Source organism: Ictidomys tridecemlineatus, chromosome 1 (genome assembly GCF_052094955.1).
Source record: "Ictidomys tridecemlineatus isolate mIctTri1 chromosome 1, mIctTri1.hap1, whole genome shotgun sequence".
Lineage (NCBI taxonomy): Eukaryota > Metazoa > Chordata > Mammalia > Rodentia > Sciuridae > Ictidomys > Ictidomys tridecemlineatus.
Genome location: NC_135477.1, coordinates 483,269 through 504,907, shown reverse-complemented (window position 1 = coordinate 504,907; position 21,639 = coordinate 483,269). Strand labels below are relative to the sequence as shown.

Genomic DNA, 21,639 nt, shown 5'->3' with positions numbered 1-21,639 from the left:
CACCAGGAGGAGCAGACCACCTGGGGAGGAGCAGAACCACCAGGGAAGGAGCAGAACCACCAGGGAGGAGCAGAACCACCAGGGGAGGAGCAGAACCACCAGGAGGAGCAGAACCACCAGGGGAGGAGCAGAACCACCAGGAGGAGCAGAACCACCAGGGGAGGAGCAGAACCACCAGGGGAGGAGCAGAACCACCAGGAGGAGCAGAACCACCAGGAGGAACAGAACCACCAGGAGGAACAGAACCACCAGGGAAGGAGCAGAACCACCAGGAGGAGCAGAACCACCAGGAGGAGCAGAACCACCAGGGAAGGAGCAGAACCACAGGAGGAGCAGAACCACCAGGAGGAGCAGAACCACCAGGGGAGGAGCAGAACCACCAGGAGGAGCAGAACCACCAGGAGGAACAGAACCACCAGGAGGAGCAGAACCACCAGGGGAGGAGCAGAACCACCAGGGGAGGAGCAGAACCACCAGGAGGAGCAGAACCACCAGGAGGAGCAGAACCACCAGGGAGGAGCAGAACCACTAGGAAGGAGCAGAACCACCAGGAGGAGCAGAACCACCAGGAGGAGCAGAACCACCAGGGGAGGAGCAGAACCACCAGGAGGAGCAGAACCACCAGGAGGAGCAGAACCACCAGGAGGAGCAGAACCACCAGGAGGAGCAGAACCACCAGGGGAGGAGCAGAACCACCAGGGAGGAGCAGAACCACCAGGGAGGAGCAGAACCACCAGGAGGAGCAGAACCACCAGGAGGAACAGAACCACCAGGAGGAGCAGAACCACCAGGAGGAACCGAACCACCAGGAAGGAGCAGAACCACCAGGGAAGGAGCAGAACCACCAGGAGGAGCAGAACCACCAGGGGAGGAGCAGAACCACCAGGAGGAACAGAACCACCAGGGGAGGAGCAGAACCACCAGGGGAGGAGCAGAACCACCAGGAGGAGCAGAACCACCAGGAGGAACAGAACCACCAGGAGGAGCAGAACCACCAGGAGGAACCGAACCACCAGGAGTAGCAGAACACCTGGGGAGGAGCAGAACCACCAGGAAGGAGCAGAACCACCAGGAGAAGCAGAACCACCAGGAGGAGCAGAACCACCAGGAAGGAGCAGAACCACCAGGAAGGAGCAGAACCACCAGGGAAGGAGCAGAACCACCAGGAGGAGCAGAACCACCAGGGGAGGAGCAGAACCACCAGGAGGAGCAGAACCACCAGGGGAGGAGCAGAACCACCAGGGAAGGAGCAGAACCACCAGGGAAGGAGCAGAACCACCAGGAGGAACCGAACCACCAGGGAAGGAGCAGAACCACCAGGAGGAGCAGAACCACCAGGGGAGGAGCAGAACCACCAGGAGGAGCAGAACCACCAGGAGGAACAGAACCACCAGGAGGAGCAGAACCACCAGGAGGAGCAGAACCACCAGGAGGAGCAGAACCACCAGGGGAGGAGCAGAACCACCAGGAGGAACCGAACCACCAGGGAAGGAGCAGAACCACCAGGGGAGGAGCAGAACCACCAGGGGAGGAGCAGAACCACCAGGAGGAACAGAACCACCAGGAGGAGCAGAACCACCAGGAGGAACCGAACCACCAGGAAGGAGCAGAACCACCAGGAGGAACAGAACCACCAGGGAAGGAGCAGAACCACCAGGGGAGGAGCAGAACCACCAGGAGGAGCAGAACCACCAGGAAGGAGCAGAACCACCAGGAGGGAGCAGAACCACCAGGAGGAGCAGAACCACCAGGAGGAACCGAACCACCAGGGAAGGAGCAGAACCACCAGGGGAGGAGCAGAACCACCAGGGGAGGAGCAGAACCACCAGGAGGAGCAGAACCACCAGGAGGAACCGAACCACCAGGGAAGGAGCAGAACCACCAGGGGAGGAGCAGAACCACCAGGAGGAGCAGAACCACCAGGAGGAGCAGAACCACCAGGGGAGGAGCAGAACCACCAGGAGGAGCAGAACCACCAGGGAAGGAGCAGAACCACCAGGGAAGGAGCAGAACCACCAGGAAGGAGCAGAACCACCAGGAGGAACAGAACCACCAGGAGGAGCAGAACCACCAGGGAAGGAGCAGAACCACCAGGAGGAGCAGAACCACCAGGAGGAGCAGAACCACCAGGGAAGGAGCAGAACCACCAGGGAAGGAGCAGAACCACCAGGAAGGAGCAGAACCACCAGGAGGAACAGAACCACCAGGAGGAGCAGAACCACCAGGGAAGGAGCAGAACCACCAGGAGGAGCAGAACCACCAGGAGGAGCAGAACCACCAGGGAAGGAGCAGAACCATCTGGGAGGAGCAGAACCCCCTGAAAGGAACAATTCTCTGAGACAGGACACAGACACAGTCTCCCCAGGGCAGTGTTTCCTGCAAAATTACAAGGGTCTCTCTATCCGGTGTGCTCAGCACAATCTGAAATCTATATGGTTTTGACATCTTTGCATTTTACTTATTGTGGTGCCAGAACTATAACTCAGAACAAAGCTGAGTTTTACATTTGCAAACTTATGTTCCCAGAACATTGTTAAAATACAGAAATTGACAGAAAGCATAATGGACTCAACGTTAGCTCTTGTTGATAGACAGTCCCCTCTGAGCCCCTCCCAGCCAGAGAGGCTGCTGGCCACCAGCGGCACTCTACCTCATGCTTGAGGTAGGGGTGGAAAGACAAGAGACGGTGTGAAATTTCTCACCTTAATGCACACTGTCTTTTTCTTAGATGAATAATGGTAGGTTTGAAAGCAGAATAGGATTTCTATTTTATTGGAGTGGGCTGAGGATGTAGCTCAGTGGAGAATCCCTGCCTGGCAGGCCCGCGACCCTGGTCCCACTAGCCCAGGGCTGAGTGTCCATAGATGGAGGCCAGATGAGGACACACGTCCAGAAACACCATCTAACCTTGAAAGGGAGGCAGTTCTGGCATACCCCACGGTGGAAGAGCCCGAGGACAGAACACAGGAGCCAGAGCCAGACAGAAGGGAAGTGCCTGCAGGCTCCCTCATGAGCAAGGGCAGCACCTGGGGGTCCAAGCCCCAGGCACAAGGCTGGGGGGGGGCCGCCAGGGGCCGGGGAGGAAGAGGCTTCCTTAACAGAGCATCTGGCTGTGTGGGATGCTGGGGCAGGACTCCTGAGGACAGCCCAGGGAACATCACAACTCTGTGTTCTACTGTGGTTTTCCTGTGCTGAAGACGGAACCCAGGGATACTTTACCACTGAGCTACATCCCCAGCCCTTTTTTATTTTGAAACAAGGTCTCACTAAATTGCCCATACTGGCCTCAAACTCCCAATCCTCCTGCTTCAGTCTCCCGAGTCCCTAGGATTACAGACTGTACCACCACAGCCATAACTATGCGTTTTTACAATTAAAAACAAGACCGGGGATGTGGCTCAGTGGTCCAGTGATGGCCTGCAGGAGTGAGGCCCTGGGGTTTTGGGGTTTGATCCTCAGCATTGAGGGGAAAAGAATCAAAAACAAAAAAACTGATAGAATGATTTTTATCTGAAAACACTGGAAATGATATACCTTGTATCTATGAAGAATAAAATTGAGATGATAACTTACAAATCATGAGCAAGTGAGTCTCTGAAGACTCTTTAAGAGGCTCAAGCTGATAGCCGGAGGCTAGTCACCAAGGACCTCTGGGGCAAGGCTCACCCTTACCCCACAGGACCACAGCAGAACTGGTCACCAAGGACTTCCTGGAGTAGCGCTGACCCTCGCCAGGCAGGACCAAAGCAGACCTGGTCACACCTGGTGCAAGGTGTCCAGCACACGTCCTGTTCCCACCTGAAGGGTGCCCAGGTTGGCAACAAGGGCAGGGCAGCTCGGAAACCAAGGACGAGCCAGATTCTCCAGGTCTCCAAGTGGCTGGAAGTGGGTCCGTGAATGCAGCCACGTGGTGTGTGCTGAGAAGGTGTGAGAAGCCACCATTGCTGGAGGCAAGAGATGGGCAGGGGACAGGACTAAAAGAGGCAGGGGACAGAGGGAGGGGAGAGAAGGAGGGGGCGGAGGGAGGGAATGGAGGCAAGGGATGGAGGGACCACGCCAGACTGCAGAGAACACTGGTGGGAGCTGGCTGGTCAAGCGAAGCCCACCCCACTGCCAGCAGAGCCCCCACAGCCGCCACCACTATACACCTGTGTACCCCACCCACCTTCTTTTTGTACAAATAACCCAGCCATACCACTCTGTGCCTTGAACCTGGGTTCACCTGTTCACCACGTCTGCTTCTCTCTTTGGGCCCAGTTCTACAGTGCTGGGGGTGGAGTCCAGGGCCTGTGCCTGTCGGGCAAGCCTCTCCACTGAGCTGCCCACCCCACCCCCGCTGCTCCCGGACACTGAACTTGTTGCTTCCTTGTTTCAGCTGCAGGTGAACGTGCTGTCCAAGTTTCTACTGGTTGCCAAGTCTTGCTATGAGCAGAGGAACTTCGCCACAGCTATGCAGATCCTGGGTGGGCTAGAGAACCTGGCTGTGAGGCAGTCTCCCGTGCGTGCACCTGGGCCATGGCCATGGGTGGGTGGAAGGCACATGGCCCGCAGGGGTCTCACCTGCGCTTCCATTGCAGGCCTGGAGAATGCTGCCTGCCAAGATCGCAGAGGTCCTGGAGGAGCTGAAAGCCGTGGAGGTACTGACCACAGAGCTTCCAACCTAAGGCCTTACTCCACACCCTGCAGGGCACCCACCCACACAGCCCATGTCAGGACCCCAGACACAGCCTGGTCACCTAGGCCAAGGGGCCCCACCTGACAGGTCACATGGCCTGGCTGGGCTGCCTTCCTGGCACTGGGCACCAACCAAGGTTGGAAGCGGGACCTGAGCCTGGCTGACTGAGAGACCTGCTTCTGGGCACCCAGGTGGCCCCGGAGGATACTAAGTAGAAAACACTGTTGAAGTGACCTGGACTTTTCCAAAGTGAGGCAGCAAGAGCCTCAACTGTCAGCCTATGGCAGACACCCGAGAGCATCCACGTGGTGGGGCTGGTGTGTCCTCACTGCGAACACAATCATGGGGCTGCACTACCTGCCCCCAGGGGTCTCATTTGGGAAGGTGGGCCCCGGGCTCTTTAGGAACCCAGCAGAGAACCAGCAGCTCAGAGCTCTCTGGCTGTCGGCATTCTGTGCCCAGGGCATCAGCGTCCAGGCTTACAACCCTCAGTCCAGGAGCCCAGGTCATGTTGAACTAGATGTGCAGAGTGCAGTGCAGCAGCCCCACACCCAGCACACAGCTGCCCTGACTTCTGCTGACACCCCTGGCTGGGCCACCAGGTGTTCCTGAAGAGCGACAGCCTGTGTCTGATGGAAGGTCGGCGCTTTCGAGCCCAGCCCACCCTGCCCTCAGCCCGCCTCCTGGCCATGCACATTCAGCAGCTGGAGACAGGAGGCTTCACCATGACCAATGGAGCCCACAGGTGGAGCAAGCTCAGGTAAGGGGGCTCAGCATGACCAACAGAGCCCACAGGTGAGCAGGCACAGGTGAAGACTTCACCATGACCCATGGAGCCCACAGGTGAGCAGGCTCAGGTGAGGGCTTCACCATGACCAATGGAGCCCACAGGTGAGCAGGCACAGGTGAGGACTTCACCATGACCAATGGAGCCCACAGGTGGAGCAAGCTCAGGTAAGGAGGCTCAGCATGACGACAGAGCCCACAGGTGAGCTGACTAGGTGGGAGAGTTTCACCATGACCAACAGTGCCCACAGGTGAGCAGGCACAGGTGAGGGCTTCACCATGACCCAAGGAGCCCACAGGTAAGCAGGCACAGGTGAAGGCTTCACCATGACCAATGGAGCCCACAGGTGAGCAGGCACAGGTGAGGGCTTCACCATGACCAGTGGAGCCCACAGGTGAGCAGGCTCAGGTGAGGGTTTCACCATGACCAATGGAGCCCACAGGTGAGCAGGCTCAGGTGAGGGCTTCACCATGACCAATGGAGCCCACAGGTGAGCAGACACAGGTGAGGGCTTCACCATGACCAATGCAGCCCACAGGTGAGCTGACTAGGAGGGAGAGTTTCACCATGACCAATGGAGCCCACAGGTGAGCAGGCACAGGTGAGGGCTTCACCATGACCAATGGAGCCCACAGGTGAGCAGGCTCAGGTGAAGGCTTCACCATGACCTATGGAGCCCGCAGGTGAGCAGGCTCAGGTGAGGGCTTCACCATGACCAATGGAGCCCACAGGTGAGCAGGCTCAGGTGAGGGCTTCACCATGACCAATGGAGCCCGCAGGTGAGCAGGCTCAGGTGAGGGCTTCACCATGACCAATGGAGCCCGCAGGTGAGCAGGCTCAGGTGAGGGCTTCACCATGACCAATGGAGCCCGCAGGTGAGCAAGCTCAGGTGAGGGCTTCACCATGACCAATGGAGCCCACAGGTGAGCAGGCTCAGGTGAGGGCTTCACCATGACCAATGGAGCCCGCAGGTGAGCTGACTCAGGTGAGGGCTTCACCATGACCAATGGAGCCCACAGGTGAGCAGGCTCAGGTGAGGGCTTCACCATGACCAATGGAGCCCACAGGTGAGCAGGCTCAGGTGAGGGCTTCACCATGATCCAAGGAGCCCACAGGTGAGCAGGCACAGGTGAAGGCTTCACCATGACCAATGGAGCCCACAGGTGAGCTGACTCAGGTGAGGGCTTCACCATGACCAATGGAGCCCACAGGTGAGCTGACTAGGTGGGAAAGTTTCACCATGACCAATGGAGCCCACAGGTGAGCAGGCTCAGGTGAGGGCTTCACCATGATCCAAGGAGCCCACAGGTGAGCAGGCACAGGTGAGGGCTTCACCATGACCAATGGAGCCCACAGGTGAGCAGGCTCAGGTGAGGGCTTCACCATGATCCAAGGAGCCCACAGGTGAGCAGGCACAGGTGAAGGCTTCACCATGACCAATGGAGCCCACAGGTGAGCTGACTCAGGTGAGGGCTTCACCATGACCAATGGAGCCCACAGGTGAGCTGACTAGGTGGGAAAGTTTCACCATGACCAATGGAGCCCACAGGTGAGCAGGCTCAGTTGGGGGCTTCACCATGACCCATGGAGCCCACAGGTGAGCAGGCTCAGGTGAAGGCTTCACCATGACCAATGGAGCCCACAGGTGAGCAGGCTCAGGTGAGGGCTTCACCATGACCCATGGAGCCCACAGGTGAGCAGGCTCAGGTGAGGGCTTCACCATGACCAACAGTGCCCACAGGTGAGCAGGCTCAGGTGAGGGCTTCACCATGACCCATGGAGCCCACAGGTGAGCAGGCTCAGGTGAAGGCTTCACCATGACCAATGGAGCCCACAGGTGAGCAGGCTCAGGTGAGGGCTTCACCATGACCAATGGAGCCCACAGGTGAGCAGGCTCAGGTGAGGGCTTCACCATGACCCATGGAGCCCACAGGTGAGCAGGCTCAGGTGAGGGCTTCACCATGACCAATGGAGCCCACAGGTGAGCTGACTAGGTGGGAAAGTTTCACCATGACCAATGGAGCCCACAGGTGAGCAGGCTCAGGTGAGGGCTTCACCATGATCCAAGGAGCCCACAGGTGAGCAGGCACAGGTGAGGACTTCACCATGACCAATGCAGCCCACAGGTGAGCAGGCTCAGGTGAGGGCTTCACCATGACCAATGGAGCCCACAGGTGAACAGGCACAGGTGAGAGCTTCACCATGACCCATGGAGCCCACAGGTGAGCAGGCTCAGGTGAAGGCTTCACCATGACCAATGGAGCCCACAGGTGAGCAGGCACAGGTGAGGGTTTCACCATGACCCATGGAGCCCACAGGTGAACAGGCTCAGGTGAGAGCTTCACCATGACCCATGGAGCCCACAGGTGAGCAGGCTCAGGTGCACCCCTCCTCCAGTTCCTCCTGCTCTCTGGCTGTCGGCATTCTGTGCCCAGAGCATAAGAGTCCAGGCTGACAGATGGAGCTCAGAGGCCAGGGCATTTACCCTGTCTCAGCCCTGGCCCTGCCCCAGGGCCTCAGCACTTGTCAGAAAACAGTGTGATTCCTGTACTGCCGGTGTCTACGGTCCCTAAACGCCCCGCGTTCTCGCGTGACCTCCTGACGGAACCCAGGCACCCTCCCTTCACCTCCCTGCTTCTGCAGCAGGGAGGCTGCCGGTACGTGAAGGCTCCGGCCTGGGTGTCCCTGCTCTAGGCCTTCCGGAGGCACCCCACCGAGACATCAGTTGGAACCAGTCAGTTCTCCAGCCGTTGCCAGGTCCTGCTGCTTCCCTGACCAGCATACTTGCCACACTACCATCCACTGCTATGACCCTCCAGCAGCCCACACACCCAGGCCTCATAGGAGCCTGGCTCTCATTCTGCCTCAGGAGGTGCTGGCCAGGTGGCCTCTCCTCAGAGACCCAGGACCTGTCCAAGGTACCCCTCCAGGTGCCATAGCTTGCAGACACACCCAGGCCCCAGTCTCAGCCTCACCTTCTCAGCTCGCATCTTCAGCCCTGCTCTGCGTCATCCACATGGCAGTCAGAGTACCTGGTCAGGCTGCAGCCTGGCTGGACAGACAAGGCCCAGAGGACCCAGTGCACAGTGGCTCCCTATTCAGACAGTCACCAACTTAAAAAAAAAAAAATTAAAATGCATCCCAAATGTAAGTTTATCATAAGAGACCAGAAAGCCGGCCTCAGTACACAGAACTAATGACACAAGGCAGTGCCACCATTTAGAAGGGTCTTGGGCCGAGGCTTGGTGACCTCTCTTGATTCTGTGTGGATGTGTGTAGACACATTGGCCTCTGATGGACAAAAGCCACATAACTCCTGCTGGACACACTGATTCTCCAGCCTGTCTGCGAGGCCTGCGGCCCCCAGACAGGCAAAAGGGCCTGAGTCCTCAGCTGATGACCAGTGGTATGCTGGCCACTGGCGTCACTGCAGCACAGAGTAGAGGCACCACACAAGGACACATCTGCACGCATCGTCCCCCGGTGAGCTGTGACCACTGGCACTGGGTTTCATTTGTGCTGGGACATTCAGTTCTGCAGCCTGATAGAGGGTCAGTAAACGCTGTGGAACCAAGAGTGGGCGAGGCCACGTGGACCTGAGCCAAGGCTTTGCGAACAGAGGCAGGAAACCTGCCCTTTGGTACTATGCTTTGAGAGCGCTGGTTTCGAGCCTTTCCTAAGAACACGCCAGGATTCACAGGGACGCGACTCCCTGTGGCTTGTGCAGACTGACTGTGGCTTTTCCTTCCCCACCACAGGAACATAGCCAAGGTGGTGAGCCAGGTCCACGCGTTCCAGGAGAACCCCTACACGTTCAGCCCCGACCCCAAGCTGCAGTCTCACCTCAAGCAGAGGATCGCCCGCTTCAGCGGGGCCGACATTGCCATCCTGGCAGCAGACAACAGGGCCAAGCTGCACCAGGTCCCGAGCGAGAAGCACTCTCGGAAGATCCAGGACAAGCTGCGGAGAATGAAGGCCACGTTCCAGTAGCTCGGGACCTGGCCGGTGGGGGTCCAAGCAGGACCAGACCTGGGGGAGGCAGCTGCATTCCCAGAACCCCGCAGAACCTGGACTTCCACCAGGTCCGGATCCGAAGGTGGAGCTCAGAGGAGCTGGCCCCAGGCCCTGCCACAGGGCGCCCAGAGCTGCCCCGGCCTGACCCCGCAGCAGAGGCGGCAGCTCCAGGACACTGCACGGGGTGGGCATAGCATCTGTTAGCCCACTCCTGCTGCAACGTGAAATGAAACTAGAATAAGTGGACTTCCTTCAGTTTCGTACTGACAATATCTCCATAAACAAATGTCTCTCACATCTATTCTTTGATGACTCCTGCCCAAAACCACCCAAAACCCCTCCATCCCTGACCCCACAGATTCCAGACCCAGCTGCTCACTGAACAGTGTGGCCACACCTGTCCAGAAGCCAAGGACCAAAACTGATCCCTGCACCAGCAGCTCCCAGGCTTCTGACTGGGCCCTGCTGGGATCATGCTCCCACCACCCACCCACCTGGCCTTCCACGGGCACCCCCACTGTGCCAGCAGGTGGGGGAAGGAGCTCTCTCCCAGCCAGCCATCCTGCTGTGGCAGCTGCTCCTCCCCCATGCCTGGTGCCCCAGCTGGGAACAGCTACCCTAAGGGACATGCCCAGGTGAAGGCTTCAGCCCTGGAACAGGGTGTGAGGCACCAACAGCAGCTCCAGAGCAGGGAGGCCACCTGAGCTGAAGGCGCCTATGCATGCCTCACAGCCGGTGCGGCAGGGCTACCCCTGCCTTTAGCTGCCAAGCATGTGCACTCCTGACCACCGCGTCCCTCTGCTTGGCACCAGCACTAGCGCTTTGTCAGACACGGACCTGAGGCTTGCTGCCCAGTGGTACCAAGCCCTTCCCTGAGTTTGTGGTCTAGACAGTCTGTATTGAGCACTGGCTCAGCAGGTGGAGAGCCCCTCTGGCCAGGGGACCTGGGAACCCGTGGAGTGCAGTGGGTCAGGGAGACTCACCTGCTAGACACCTGGGCCATCCCAGGAGCCTCCTGCTGTGAGACCCAAGACTGTGTTTTAGAGAAGTGGCCCCAGTGAGCCACTAGTGACGTTTCAGGGGCAGCTGCGTGCTGTACTGTCAATGCTGAGGTTTTCCCCACCTGAACCCACTGGGACCAAGCCCTGCTTCCGCTGTGTGAGGGTGCAGGGACGTGCCCTTGTGACTCACTGTGAGGACCCTTGTGTCCTGCTGATGAGCGCCGTCTTCAGATTTTGTCTGTGCCCAGCGCAGCAGCACCCCACCTGTCTCTGGGGAAGCAGCGGGCTTCCGGCTTCAGCACTGTTTGCATGGCACCCTGATGTCACGCGGTACAGATTTCTGAATAAAGTCATTTCTACCAAGCCATCGCTGTGCGGCTCATTCCAAAGCCATCCCCATGGAGGGTAAGGCGAGGTATGCGCAGTAGCAGATGTGCCTGGCCCAGGCCTGGAACCAAACTGCCAGGCCACAGCCCCGTCACAGGGTCACACTCGCACACTCAGTGACAACCAGAGGGCCCTGGTCTGCAGACTTACCCTAACTCAGGTGCTACCAGAAGCCAAGTGCCTTAAATTCCCAGGAATGTGAAAGCCAACCTCCCTCCTGCTGCAGGAAAGAACCCGAGTGAGGACCGTGGACCCTGGGAAACAGGTCCACATCTCGGGCCGTTCTGCCCTGTGCCCCGCTCACCCCAGCCAGCTCCCCGGCAGCCCAAACATGGCCCTCAGCCCACAGGTGAGACAGTGGATCCCTTGCTCACCCAGCAAGGCCTCACCAGGACTTCAGCCCTGGCTCAGAATGGGGTGAGGTCGGGCACTGTTGTGGGGGCTCTCGTGCCCACGTGATCGGTTAGGACTGGTGACACCCCAAAGGAGGTGTGAACTCTGGGTGTTCTATGGAAGTGCTGAGGCTCTGAGGAAGTTCCTGTAATGAACAATGCTGCTGTCTGCCTGGCTATCTGGCAGCCATTCCAGGTGAGTGGTCCAGGCCTCACCCACCCTGGCGCACTGAAGCCCGAGCCCTGTGTGCCACCCCTTCCCCTCCTGCAAGGCTGGAAGACCCTGCTCAGGAAGGTCTCCCATCAGGGCAGCAAGTCTGAGAACTTAGACCCTGGAGAACCCAGGGCCAGTACAGCCCCCGGGGTGTGCCTCTCCTAGCCGACCGCAGCCTGCCCTGCACACGGCAGCAGAGGACACCACCCCCACACAGGAGGTTCCACAACCCTGAGGCCACCATGCCAGCGGCAAGCCCAAGAAGCCACATGGTGGCCTACACAGAAAGACATGCCCCAGGGGCCCCGTCCGGGAGCCACCAGGCACCAGCACAGGACACCAGAGAAGGCCTGAGAACCTCAAAACCAGCAAGCTGTAGCCCAGAAAGACCGTCCCCGGGCGGGAGATAGAGCTCAGTTGGAAGAATGCTTGCCTAGCACACATAAAGCCCTGGGCTCCATTCCCAGCACTACAAACAAACAGTGGGAAATTATCAAAGAAAGAAAAAGTAGTACCGCCCCAGACAAGCCAGGTTCATGTGGCCAGCCAGAGGCTGCCCTCACCTGCCTCAGGCATAAGAGATACAGGCAGGCAGTCCCTGGTCCTCACCCAAGCCCCTGACCAGTCACCAGCTAATGACAAGGTGGTTTACGACATCCCACCACAGATGACCAAATGTCGTGCAGGATGTTCAGCTAGTCGGCTCCCTTCTTAGAGACGGGGTCTCCTGACGAGGGTTCTCACAGTCCAGGGGCCCCAGGGAAGCACCTCATGGCTGCAGAGGCAGCACGACTCTCCTGGAGGCACTGGGCTTGAGCCACCCTCTGCCTGCCACTCCTCGCCTCCCTAGACCCCGACTGCCCCACAGAGAAGCACATTGGGGTCCCCAGCTTAGGACAGATCAGGCTCCCCCACAGCAGCTTCCCAAGGAATGTTTAGGGAAGTGAGCATGCACCCCACTGATCCCCCATCCTACCCCCCACAGGACCAGACATGGGCTGCCTTGTGGTCCATCAACGTCCTTCTGCAGGTTCTAGGGGGACATCCAGTTTCGGCTTCTCTAGATAAATACCATGGGCACGCCTGATGGATCCTCGGGAGAGAATACTTTAGTTTTACAAGAATCCACCAGACTGTCCCAAAAGTAGCTGTTGTATGAAAACCAGGCTGAGGCAGGAGGATCCTCAGAAACTTAGCAAACTGTTTGGATGACCTTAGCCTGAGCCTAAGCTACTCCATTTTAAAAACTCCAGTTTCACCTGCAGTCATTAGGCACACCCCACAGATCCCTCCAGCGTGACCTCAAACAAGTTACTTCCCCTCACCCTGCTAAAGAGAGTGAACCCCTGGGAGGCTGGCCTCGCCTAGTAAGAGGGAAGGGGAGAGATCAGGGTGGAGACCACCAGACCAGATGTTTCTGACCCCAGGGTAAATGATGTCACTGAGAAATCCAGTGGTAGCTGATAAGGATTGAAAGGGGGGTCAAAAACCCCCAAATTTAGTATAAAAGACAAGAATTCAGCCAGCCAAAACAAGGATGCACTCGAGCTGGAGAGCCCCATGAGGGCCTGACATCCCATCACTTGTCATCGTTCCTGAGCCTCTGCGTGATCCTCACCACTCTCAAACTCTACCTCCTCCTCTGGACCTTGGTGAGAGCCGCAACTTCTCCCTATGACCTTCTCCTCAACCGGTCATCCACTCCACGCCAGGAAAGGCCTGCCTTGGTTCCAGACCTGGCCACCACAGTCTAAGTGAGTGTGCATCTGCTGGACTTAAAGCCTAAGGCTTAAGACTATTGAACTTAGCATACAGAAGAAATGTCTGTCATTAGCCTATCATTATTAAGTAGGTTTTGCAGTGCTTAGAATTAATCTAGAATTGTTTGCTGTGAATTGATCATGTCTATTGCAGTGCCTAGCATTAAGGACTGTCATTTTCTTGATTAAGAACCTATAGAGTGAAATTGTAGTGAGTGATTTGAGTGAATAAACCATTGAAAGGGGCAGAAGTGCGTGGACATTCTTTATTTCTCCCCTCGACTGCATATGCTGCAATTTTGCAGCCTCCCAACACAAACCCTATCTCAAAATAAAAAACAAAAAGGGCTAAGGACCTAACTAAGTGGTACAGTCTCTCATATCAAAAACAACAACAACAAAATGTTAGCTGCGGTTCTGCATCCCCACCAACTCTGGTGAGAGCACCCGTTCTTCCTCACCAGCACTGGGTGTGATCAGTGTCTGGCTTGGGGGGGGGGGTCGGTTTGCTAGGTCTCTAATGACAAACAATGGTATCTTCTCACCATTTGCCATTGGGGACCTGGAGATTATTTTTTAGTTCCTGTGTACACAGTCTTCCCATCTGCAAAGAATGAGTATCTTATTGCTTGTTTTCCAGTTTTATAAATCTTATTTCTTTTTCTTGTCTTACTGCACTGGCCAGAACTTCTAGAATAAGGTTGGATGAAAGTGATGTTGGGCATTCTTGTCTTAGTTCTAGTCACAAAGAGGAAATGCCCAGTACTTTAAGTTACCTATATTGACAGCTGCAAATACACTTTACCAGGCCAAAGAGGGTCCCTTTCTGCAGCGTGTGTGAATGACTTTAGGCCCAAGAGCGGGCTGATGCTCCATCAGATCAAGCTCTATCTACATTAGGGAAGCAGCCTGGCTTCAAGGTGAACACCCCATTGATGCCTGGATTAGTACAATGAACAGGCCTGATGTGCATTTGCCAAAACACACAACTACACTGGGGAGAGGGGTGGGCCTAGCAGAGCCAGGATAAGCACTATTTGGAAAAAACACACTCCGACCTACTGAGGTCGGAAAAGAAGGCGCGACCATTTTTTGTGGCTGGAAGTGTTCCACCACTGGATATGGGTGGTGATTAAAGGGCATGGCACATGCGTAAAAATAAAATGACCCCTGAGCACCTTACATGCATTTCTGTATTATACTGTACCTCAATACATGGCTTTAAAAATAAAATCACTAAGGTCTCTATTGTTTTTGCAATTTCTTACACGTCGGACAGAGGCTGAGCTCTGCTCTGTGAACTTTTCGGCCTAGGCGCTCATAAGTAAAGTCAAGTAAACCTAGACACACGGACAAGCCAAGCAGAACTCGGCGGGCCTGATGGGCGGGGCAGCCGGGGGCGGGGCGCCCAGCGGTGGGAGGGTCGCGTAGACCCGGCACCGACGCGGAGGGCGGCGCAGGGTCCTCAGAGCGCGTGTGGGCGGCTCGGGCGCCTCTAAGGTAAGGCCCCGACCCCCGAATCCCGCGCCCCGGCCCAGCTCCGGGATGCTGCTCCGTCCCCGGCGGCCGCCACCGCTCGCGCCTCCGGGGCCGCCGTCGCCAGACAGTCCCGACGCCGACCTGCGGCCAGCCGGGGACGGCCCCGGGACCCCACCTGTGGGTCCCACCACGCTAGGCGCGCTGGCGGAACCCGAGTCGCCCCAGTCGCCCGTGTCCCCGGGATCGGCACAGCGCACGCCCTGGAGCGCCCGGGAGACTGAGCTGCTGCTGGGCACGCTGCTGCAGCCGGCCGTGTGGCGCTCGCTGCTGCTGGACCGCCGCCAGGCGCTGCCCACCTATCGCCGCGTGTCCGCCGCGCTGGCCCGCCAGCAGGTGCGGCGCACGCCAGCGCAGTGCCGCCGCCGATACAAGTTCCTCAAGGACAAGCTCCGCGACGCACAGGGCCAGCCGCCCGGGCCCTTCGACGCACAGATCCGCGAGCTCATGGGGCTGCTGGGCGACAACGGGCGCAGGCGGGTCCGCCGCCGCCCCTCTGGACCCGGACGCCCCCAGCGCGGCCGCCGTCCGGCCGCCGCTGCGCCCGCCCATGACGACCCAGGTATGTGCGGGAGGAAAGGCTGGGGGAGGGGGAGGAAGCGACGCGCCGGGGTCCCTGACCCGCCACGCGCTCCGCTCCTCAGGCGCCTCGCCGCAGCCGGCCGCCCGGGATCCAGACGTGGACGCCGTCTGCGCGCTCAGGTTCAGCCCATCCGTGCCGAAGTCTGCGAACTCCTGCTGCGCCCCGGTCTCCCCACCGGCCCCCGCCCAGACGGCTCTCCGCACACTCTCCCCCGAACGCGGCCACGCGCCGGGCTCCCCACCGCCGCCGGACCCCGCCCCCGCGGACCCAGACGAGCCGCCTGGCAGCCCCGAGAACCGCGCGCCCCCACAGGCTGCGCCCCCGTCGCTGAACGCCGCGCTGCTGCAGACCTTGACGCACCTGGGCGACATCGTGGCTGTCCTGGGACCGTTGCGCGACCAGCTGCTGACCCTGAACCAGCACGTGGAGCAGCTGCGTGGCTCCTTCGACCAGACGGTGTCCCTGGCCGTGGGTTTCATCTTGGGCAGTGCAGCCGCAGAGCGGGGCGTCCTGAGGGACCCGCGAGAGTGAGGCCCGGCCGGGCCAGCCTCCCTCTTCAGGGCAGAGTCCCCGTCTGCCTAGACCCCTTCCTACAGCCCTTGCCCCCACCCAAACCTAGGTGCGTTCAATAAAAAGATTGTTTTTGACCTGATCCTGTGAGTGAGTGGTTAGGGGCTGCAAAGGTCAGGGCAAGGTTAAAATGCCTTGGGGTCCAGGGAGGGGCTCCGGCTTGCTCCTGATGTTTTGCTGACACTCTGGGGAGTGCTGGGACCTTGAGCACTTGTGGGACCGCAGGCTCTCGGGGAGGGCACTGGGTATCTTGTCACGGGTCCCCGTTACCACCCAGCGCTCTCAAGTCCACACCGGACCTTGCCCACCAGAATCTCGGGCTTCAGGGACCCGCGACGAGAATCGACCCTCTGCGGAAAGGTCGGAGGGGGAGGGGTAAGAAGGTGACCGCGCCGGGTCCGCCGAGCGCAGAGTGGGTGGAGCGTCCCAAAGTCCTGCCTTAGCCCGGGCTAGTCTGGAGCCTCTGGGCTGCGCTCAGTCGGACGCTCCTCACAAAGACCACCTTAGAGCGCAGCTCCTGTGAAGGCCTTATCTTGTCCCTGGGGAGGTGGCTGGGCTGGGGTCTAAACTTTTGGGTAGCAGAGGTTCGAAGCAAAGCTACCCAGAAGTTTTTTCGCAGCTGCAGTTCCTGAGCCCTTCTTGGACTGGAGAGTCAGGATGGGGGAGGGCGGGTGGCCTGAGGCAAGGATGTAGCCTGAGGCCCTTCACTAGCATGACAATGTGTGCTTAAGCGAGACAATGGCCCCATTTTACAAGTATGGGAGCCCATCCGGGCCACACAGCTGAGGGGTTTGCCCAGTGGGTAGCAGGCCACAGCCCCTCCCCCACATCCTCTGGGGAGACACCAAATAGGTCCTGGAGCTGACTTGGATGTCACCTCATCTAAGACATGTGCCATGTGCCCCCACTCTATTTTGAGAGTTGCAAGCCCCCAAAACCTTTTGGATGAGCCAAGCTTGCAAACAACCCGTACAAGTGCATACTCCCTGGGAAGTCAGAGACACCACTGGAGAGACTACAGGCCCCCTGCCTGGGGGCCTCAGACTTGGCAGGATCCTGTCTCAAAAGTGAAGACAAGACTGGGATAGAAAATAACTTTGTTTAACAAAACATGGGATACAGCTCTGGTGGAGTGCCCTGGGCTCAATCCCCAGTATCCAAGGGTAGAAAAAGAAAGATTTCTGTATTTCCCAGCAAATACACCCACATCCTCAGGATGGATCCTCTGCCACCTCAGTTTCTCTGAGCTGAGGTCCTTGAGGACCAGAGAGATGCCCCTGCCTCCCTGCTGTATGGTGAATGGACACTCCTGCACTGGCCCTCTTCTCACCTGGAGAGGAGCGGATTTTGGTTGTGTGCTCCCGGGGCAGAGGGATTGAAAGGGCCAAGCCTGTGGCGCCCCTGAGCTCCTGGGCTAGTTTCCTTAGACTCTCAACCTGCCTGTGTTGCCCAAAGCTGCTGCGTCTTCACCCTGCCTACTGGAGAGGGCCATCTCAGACTCATCTGTGCCAGGCATCCTGATCTGCCCTGGTGAGTGGTGGGGCATCCCCAGCCTCAGCCCACAACTGTCTCTAACAGGGTCCCCAAGGGCCACTCCTCAGGTTAGTGCCCTTGTGGCTTGCCAGTGCCCCCTTGGCCAGCAGATCCAAACCTGTTTTAATAACATGTGACCTCTGAATCACCTCCTGCCCTTGTCCAGGTGTGGTTCAGCCAGGTACACAGCCACCTCGTGCAGCAGTACGGTATCAGAATATCTTCCTGATCAAATATTCCACACCCACCACATTTCTTCTGTGCTGGCTCTTTTCCTCCAGGCCTACCCATTCTGTGGTGTGCACTGGGAGTCCCTTCCTTCCACCTCGCTGCTGTGAGAAATGAACACGGGTGCACACGTCTCCTAGAGACCCTGATTTTAGTTCTTCCCAGGGTGCTGGGAGGTGGTATTACTGGCTCATACAGGAATCCTCTGTTTGGGAGGACAGACTCCACAGGAGCTGCTTCTTTTTAGGTTCCTACCAGCTGTGCTCCAGGGCTCCTGGTTTTCTTCATCCACAACTCTCTTACTTGCTGGGTGTTTTATTATTATTACCACTACCATTATTACTACGTTCCCAGTGGACATGAGGTTTGCCCTTTCATCTTATTTATGAATTTTGTGTCACGAAGGAACCAAGTGGCACAGATCTGTGATTTATGAACTGCACCACCCCCATGGCATAGTAGTATTCGGGGCTTGGGGTACTGAGGCACCCCCAGCCCCCCATTTTAAAAACTTAATTAGAGCATTATAGGTACACATTGGGTTCATTTTGATGAAATCATACAAGCGTGGTATTTGATTTCCGTCCCTGCTGCCCCCTTCCCTTTCTCCTCCCTCCCCCTAGTCTCCTTCCTCTATGCTACTGATCTTCCTTTTCCTCATTTGTTCATTTATTTTGATGGGTGCTTTCCACACATATTTAAAGGTGAAATTCCCCATGGTATATTTCTGTGTGCACATGACATGATTTTGCTAAATGCATCCCGCATTTCCTCCCCTTTCCCATCCCCTCACTGCCCTCCAGTCTTCTACTCCACAGATCTTCCCTGTCTTTGTGATATCCTACCATCCCTCCTTTCTTACCTTTCTTTGTGCTAGCTTCCACATATGAGGAAAACACAGCCTTGACTTTCTGAGTCTGTTCATTTCACTTAGCATGGTCTTCTCCAGTTCCATCCATTGACTGGCAAAAGCCAAAACTCCTCCATTATGGCTGAGTAAAACTCCACTGTGTAAATATTCCACGTTGTCTTATTCTATTCAACTATTTTGACAGGCAACTGGACCAGCTCTACAACTGGGCTATTGTGAATTGTGCCCAGCCCCTTTTTAAAAATTATTTTAATTTTGCAGGACTGAGATTGAGCCCAGTCTACCTCTGAGCTGCATCCCGTTCATGGCTTTCACAGCTCACGGAATGGAGAGAAAGCCTTTCCCGACAGTGGTGCCTACCACCCAGCTGTCAGTCATGTCCCTCATTCATATTCTGCCCTGACCTGGTGCTGAGCCCTGTGGATTGGCTTTTCTGCTCAGAATTCCCCGGCTGTGGCAGGTGGAGTGTCTGCTCCCACCCAGGATGACCTCCTGTCCCCTGCTTCCCACCTACCAACCAAGTAAGTCTTCATTTTCAGGTTAACTGGCAGCCAGACTATCACCTTGTATGGGGACAGGCTCCTCCTGAGAGATGTTCCCGAGAGAGGTTCTGGGGAACACGTTAAACTCCCTGCTGAGCGCAATAACCCCCTCCAGGTCAGCTGTGGCCTGTGAGGCATCCTCTGTGACCCACCCTCGTCCCTGGAACCTTAGCCACAGTGCCTGGCCCCTGTCAGGAGAGGACACTTGCCCTTGTCACTGTCACCAGCAGCTCCAGGATTGTTAGGGCCCTAAGTGCGTGCTCTCCAGCCACAGCTTCTGCTCAGAGCAGGAGTGAGCTTGCATCTGCGCCCCCCCCCCCCCCCCCCCCCCGCGCCTCTCCTGGGCCCTGGTCTGGGCCTTGATTTCCTACTCAGAATCCTTAATGCTGCCCTGGGGTGGGGGTGGGGGTGCAAATATTCATGGTTTGTGCCACCTGAGCCCCTGTGAGGTCAGCTCTTCCTAGCAATTCAAAATATTGGCTGTAAATTGTTAACTGAACTTATCAGTTTAGGATTTATTCTTTACCCCAGAAGAAGCCTATACTCTTTTTCTTTTTCTTTTGAGGCATTGGGGATGGAGCCAGGACCTGTGCATGCTAAACAAGTGCTCTACCATTGAACCATATCCCTTACTTGTTAAGCTTCTAACCAGCAAAACTAGTTAACAGGGCTAGGGTGTAGCTCAGTGGTAGAGCACTTGCATAACATGCGTGAGTGCCTGGGTTCCATCCCCAGCATCTCAATAAAACAAGTGAACTTGCTTTAAAACTTCAGGTTCACAGTTGCCCATCTTCCTGATCTTGATATCTGTCCAAGTCATTGTCTGCATAACAGTGTCCACTTTATGCTGTGAATATAACCCTTCCTGCTCTGCCACTGCAATGGATTTTTAAAATGGTCAGGTTTCTTTCTCTTCCTCTCTCCCTGCTCCTCCCTAATCTCTTCCCCTCCCCAATCTCAAGGGAAATAAGGATTACCCTGAGCACACACCCACCACAGAAACAAGGTCATCCAGTCTTTGGGTTGGGGTTGGTATCAGAAGATCTCAGAAATTACCATCTCCCAAATTAACAAGTAAATTACAACTCCAACAGAGAACTTATGGAATGTAGCCTTCGAGCCACTTCTATAAAAGCCCCCTGCTCCTGCTGTTGGCAGAATCACAACCTCTGGGACAGGAGTCCCCTGTGTTTCTCCCTGGCTAGCAAAGCAATAAGACTTTTTCCTTTTTCTCAAAACCATGTCCTTGTTAATGGGTTGGCATCTGGGACAAGGACTGAGTTTTTGGCAACAGTTCCCCCAGGGACATCCTTCGTACAGCGTCCCATCACCAAACTTGACGCTGTCTGCTCTTTGCCCCGAGATCTGCAAATTTCCCTAATCTGACTTTTTTTTTTTTTGGCACCAGGAATTGAACCCTAGGGTGCTTTACCACTGAGCCACATCCCTAGCCCTATTTTTGTATTTTATTTAGAGACAGGCTCTCACTGAGTTGCTTAGCACCTTGTCTTGCTGAGGCTGGCTTTGAACTCCTGCCTCAGCCTCCAGAGCCACTGGGATTACAAGTGTGCACCATCATGCCCTGCTTAACCTCACTTTTCTCACTCTTAATAGTGGTGTCTGTGAAGAACTATCCTTGAGGTTCTAGAAACCTGTGCTCACCCTTTCTGTGACTTGGGAGGCTTCACTGCTCCCTCCAGCATTCTGTGGCCATTCAGCCAGTCTGACATCACTGACCACAATGCCACTGGGGGCTCCCATCTCATCACCAGCTGGTCTTCCCAGTGCCCATTCCACCTGATCTCTAGAGAGGTCCTGGCACCACCAAGGCAGGGCCTCACTTTCCCTCACCTGCCAGGCTCTTGCACTTACTCCAATCCCTCCCAGGCCTCAGAAGCAGCCCTCCTTCCCCCACTGTGGGCAGCTGGAGATTGCCAGGTTGGACCTGTCTGCAGCAGGTCTGCCACATGCTATTCCTTCTGGTAGATTCTCCACTGATGCCATGGGGTCTATCAGTTTCCTGCCTACCTAGAATGAGCCGCTAGCACCTGCTCCTCCCCAGTTTTCTGAGGCCTCTGTTCTCATCTGTACTAACAGAGGGTCCTGTCCAGACAGGTTGTAGGGCAGAATCAATCCTCCCACGTTCCTGTCCCTACCAGAGGCCTGGTGCACCTAAAGTTGGATTCCTGATTGCAGAGTCACCTCCAATGCCACTCCCCACCCCATAACCCATCCAGAATGTGCTCCAGAACTTCAGGGACTCCTGTGCCCTCTCAGTACAGCCCTCCTGTGCATGGCTGCCTGTGCTGGCTCCTGCTGTCACCTCTGCCACCATCCTCAGGTAGAGCCTGGCCCACTCCTTACAGAGTGGCAGTCTTTCCTACATTCCCCAATGTCTGGATGTGTTGTGGGTTTCCACAGCAGCTAGCATATCCTTTGCCATCCACACAGTGCTGAGCAGTACACTCTGGAAACATGGAATGTTCTAGAACTCCACTGGCCAGTAGGACAACAAGCAAGTCCAGTGCAACCATGGGACTGAATTC

The 21,639-nt window shown here is 56.8% G+C and overlaps 2 protein-coding genes across 5 annotated transcripts in view; both read left to right on the top strand.

Moving 5' to 3' along the window:
• Kndc1 (kinase non-catalytic C-lobe domain containing 1) overlaps positions 1–10,840 on the top strand; it is a 53,124-nt gene extending 42,284 nt beyond the window's left edge. For all 4 annotated transcript variants that reach the window (XM_021723411.3, XM_021723412.3, XM_040273674.2 and 1 more), the window contains exons 27-30: positions 4,376–4,498; positions 4,578–4,637; positions 5,278–5,435; positions 9,221–10,840. In XM_021723411.3, coding sequence (XP_021579086.2) covers positions 4,376–4,498; positions 4,578–4,637; positions 5,278–5,435; positions 9,221–9,452 — 573 coding nt within the window. In that variant the 3' untranslated portion in view covers positions 9,453–10,840. The remainder of the gene's footprint in view (positions 1–4,375; positions 4,499–4,577; positions 4,638–5,277; positions 5,436–9,220) is intronic.
• Positions 10,841–14,675: 3,835 nt separating this feature from the next.
• Positions 14,676–16,001, top strand: Utf1 (undifferentiated embryonic cell transcription factor 1). Its single transcript, XM_078023824.1, has 2 exons — positions 14,676–15,328; positions 15,411–16,001. The coding sequence occupies exons 1-2, from the start codon at positions 14,776–14,778 to the stop codon at positions 15,878–15,880; spliced, it is 1,023 nt and encodes a 340-aa protein (XP_077879950.1). The 5' UTR covers positions 14,676–14,775; the 3' UTR covers positions 15,881–16,001.
• Positions 16,002–21,639: the final 5,638 nt, after the last annotated feature.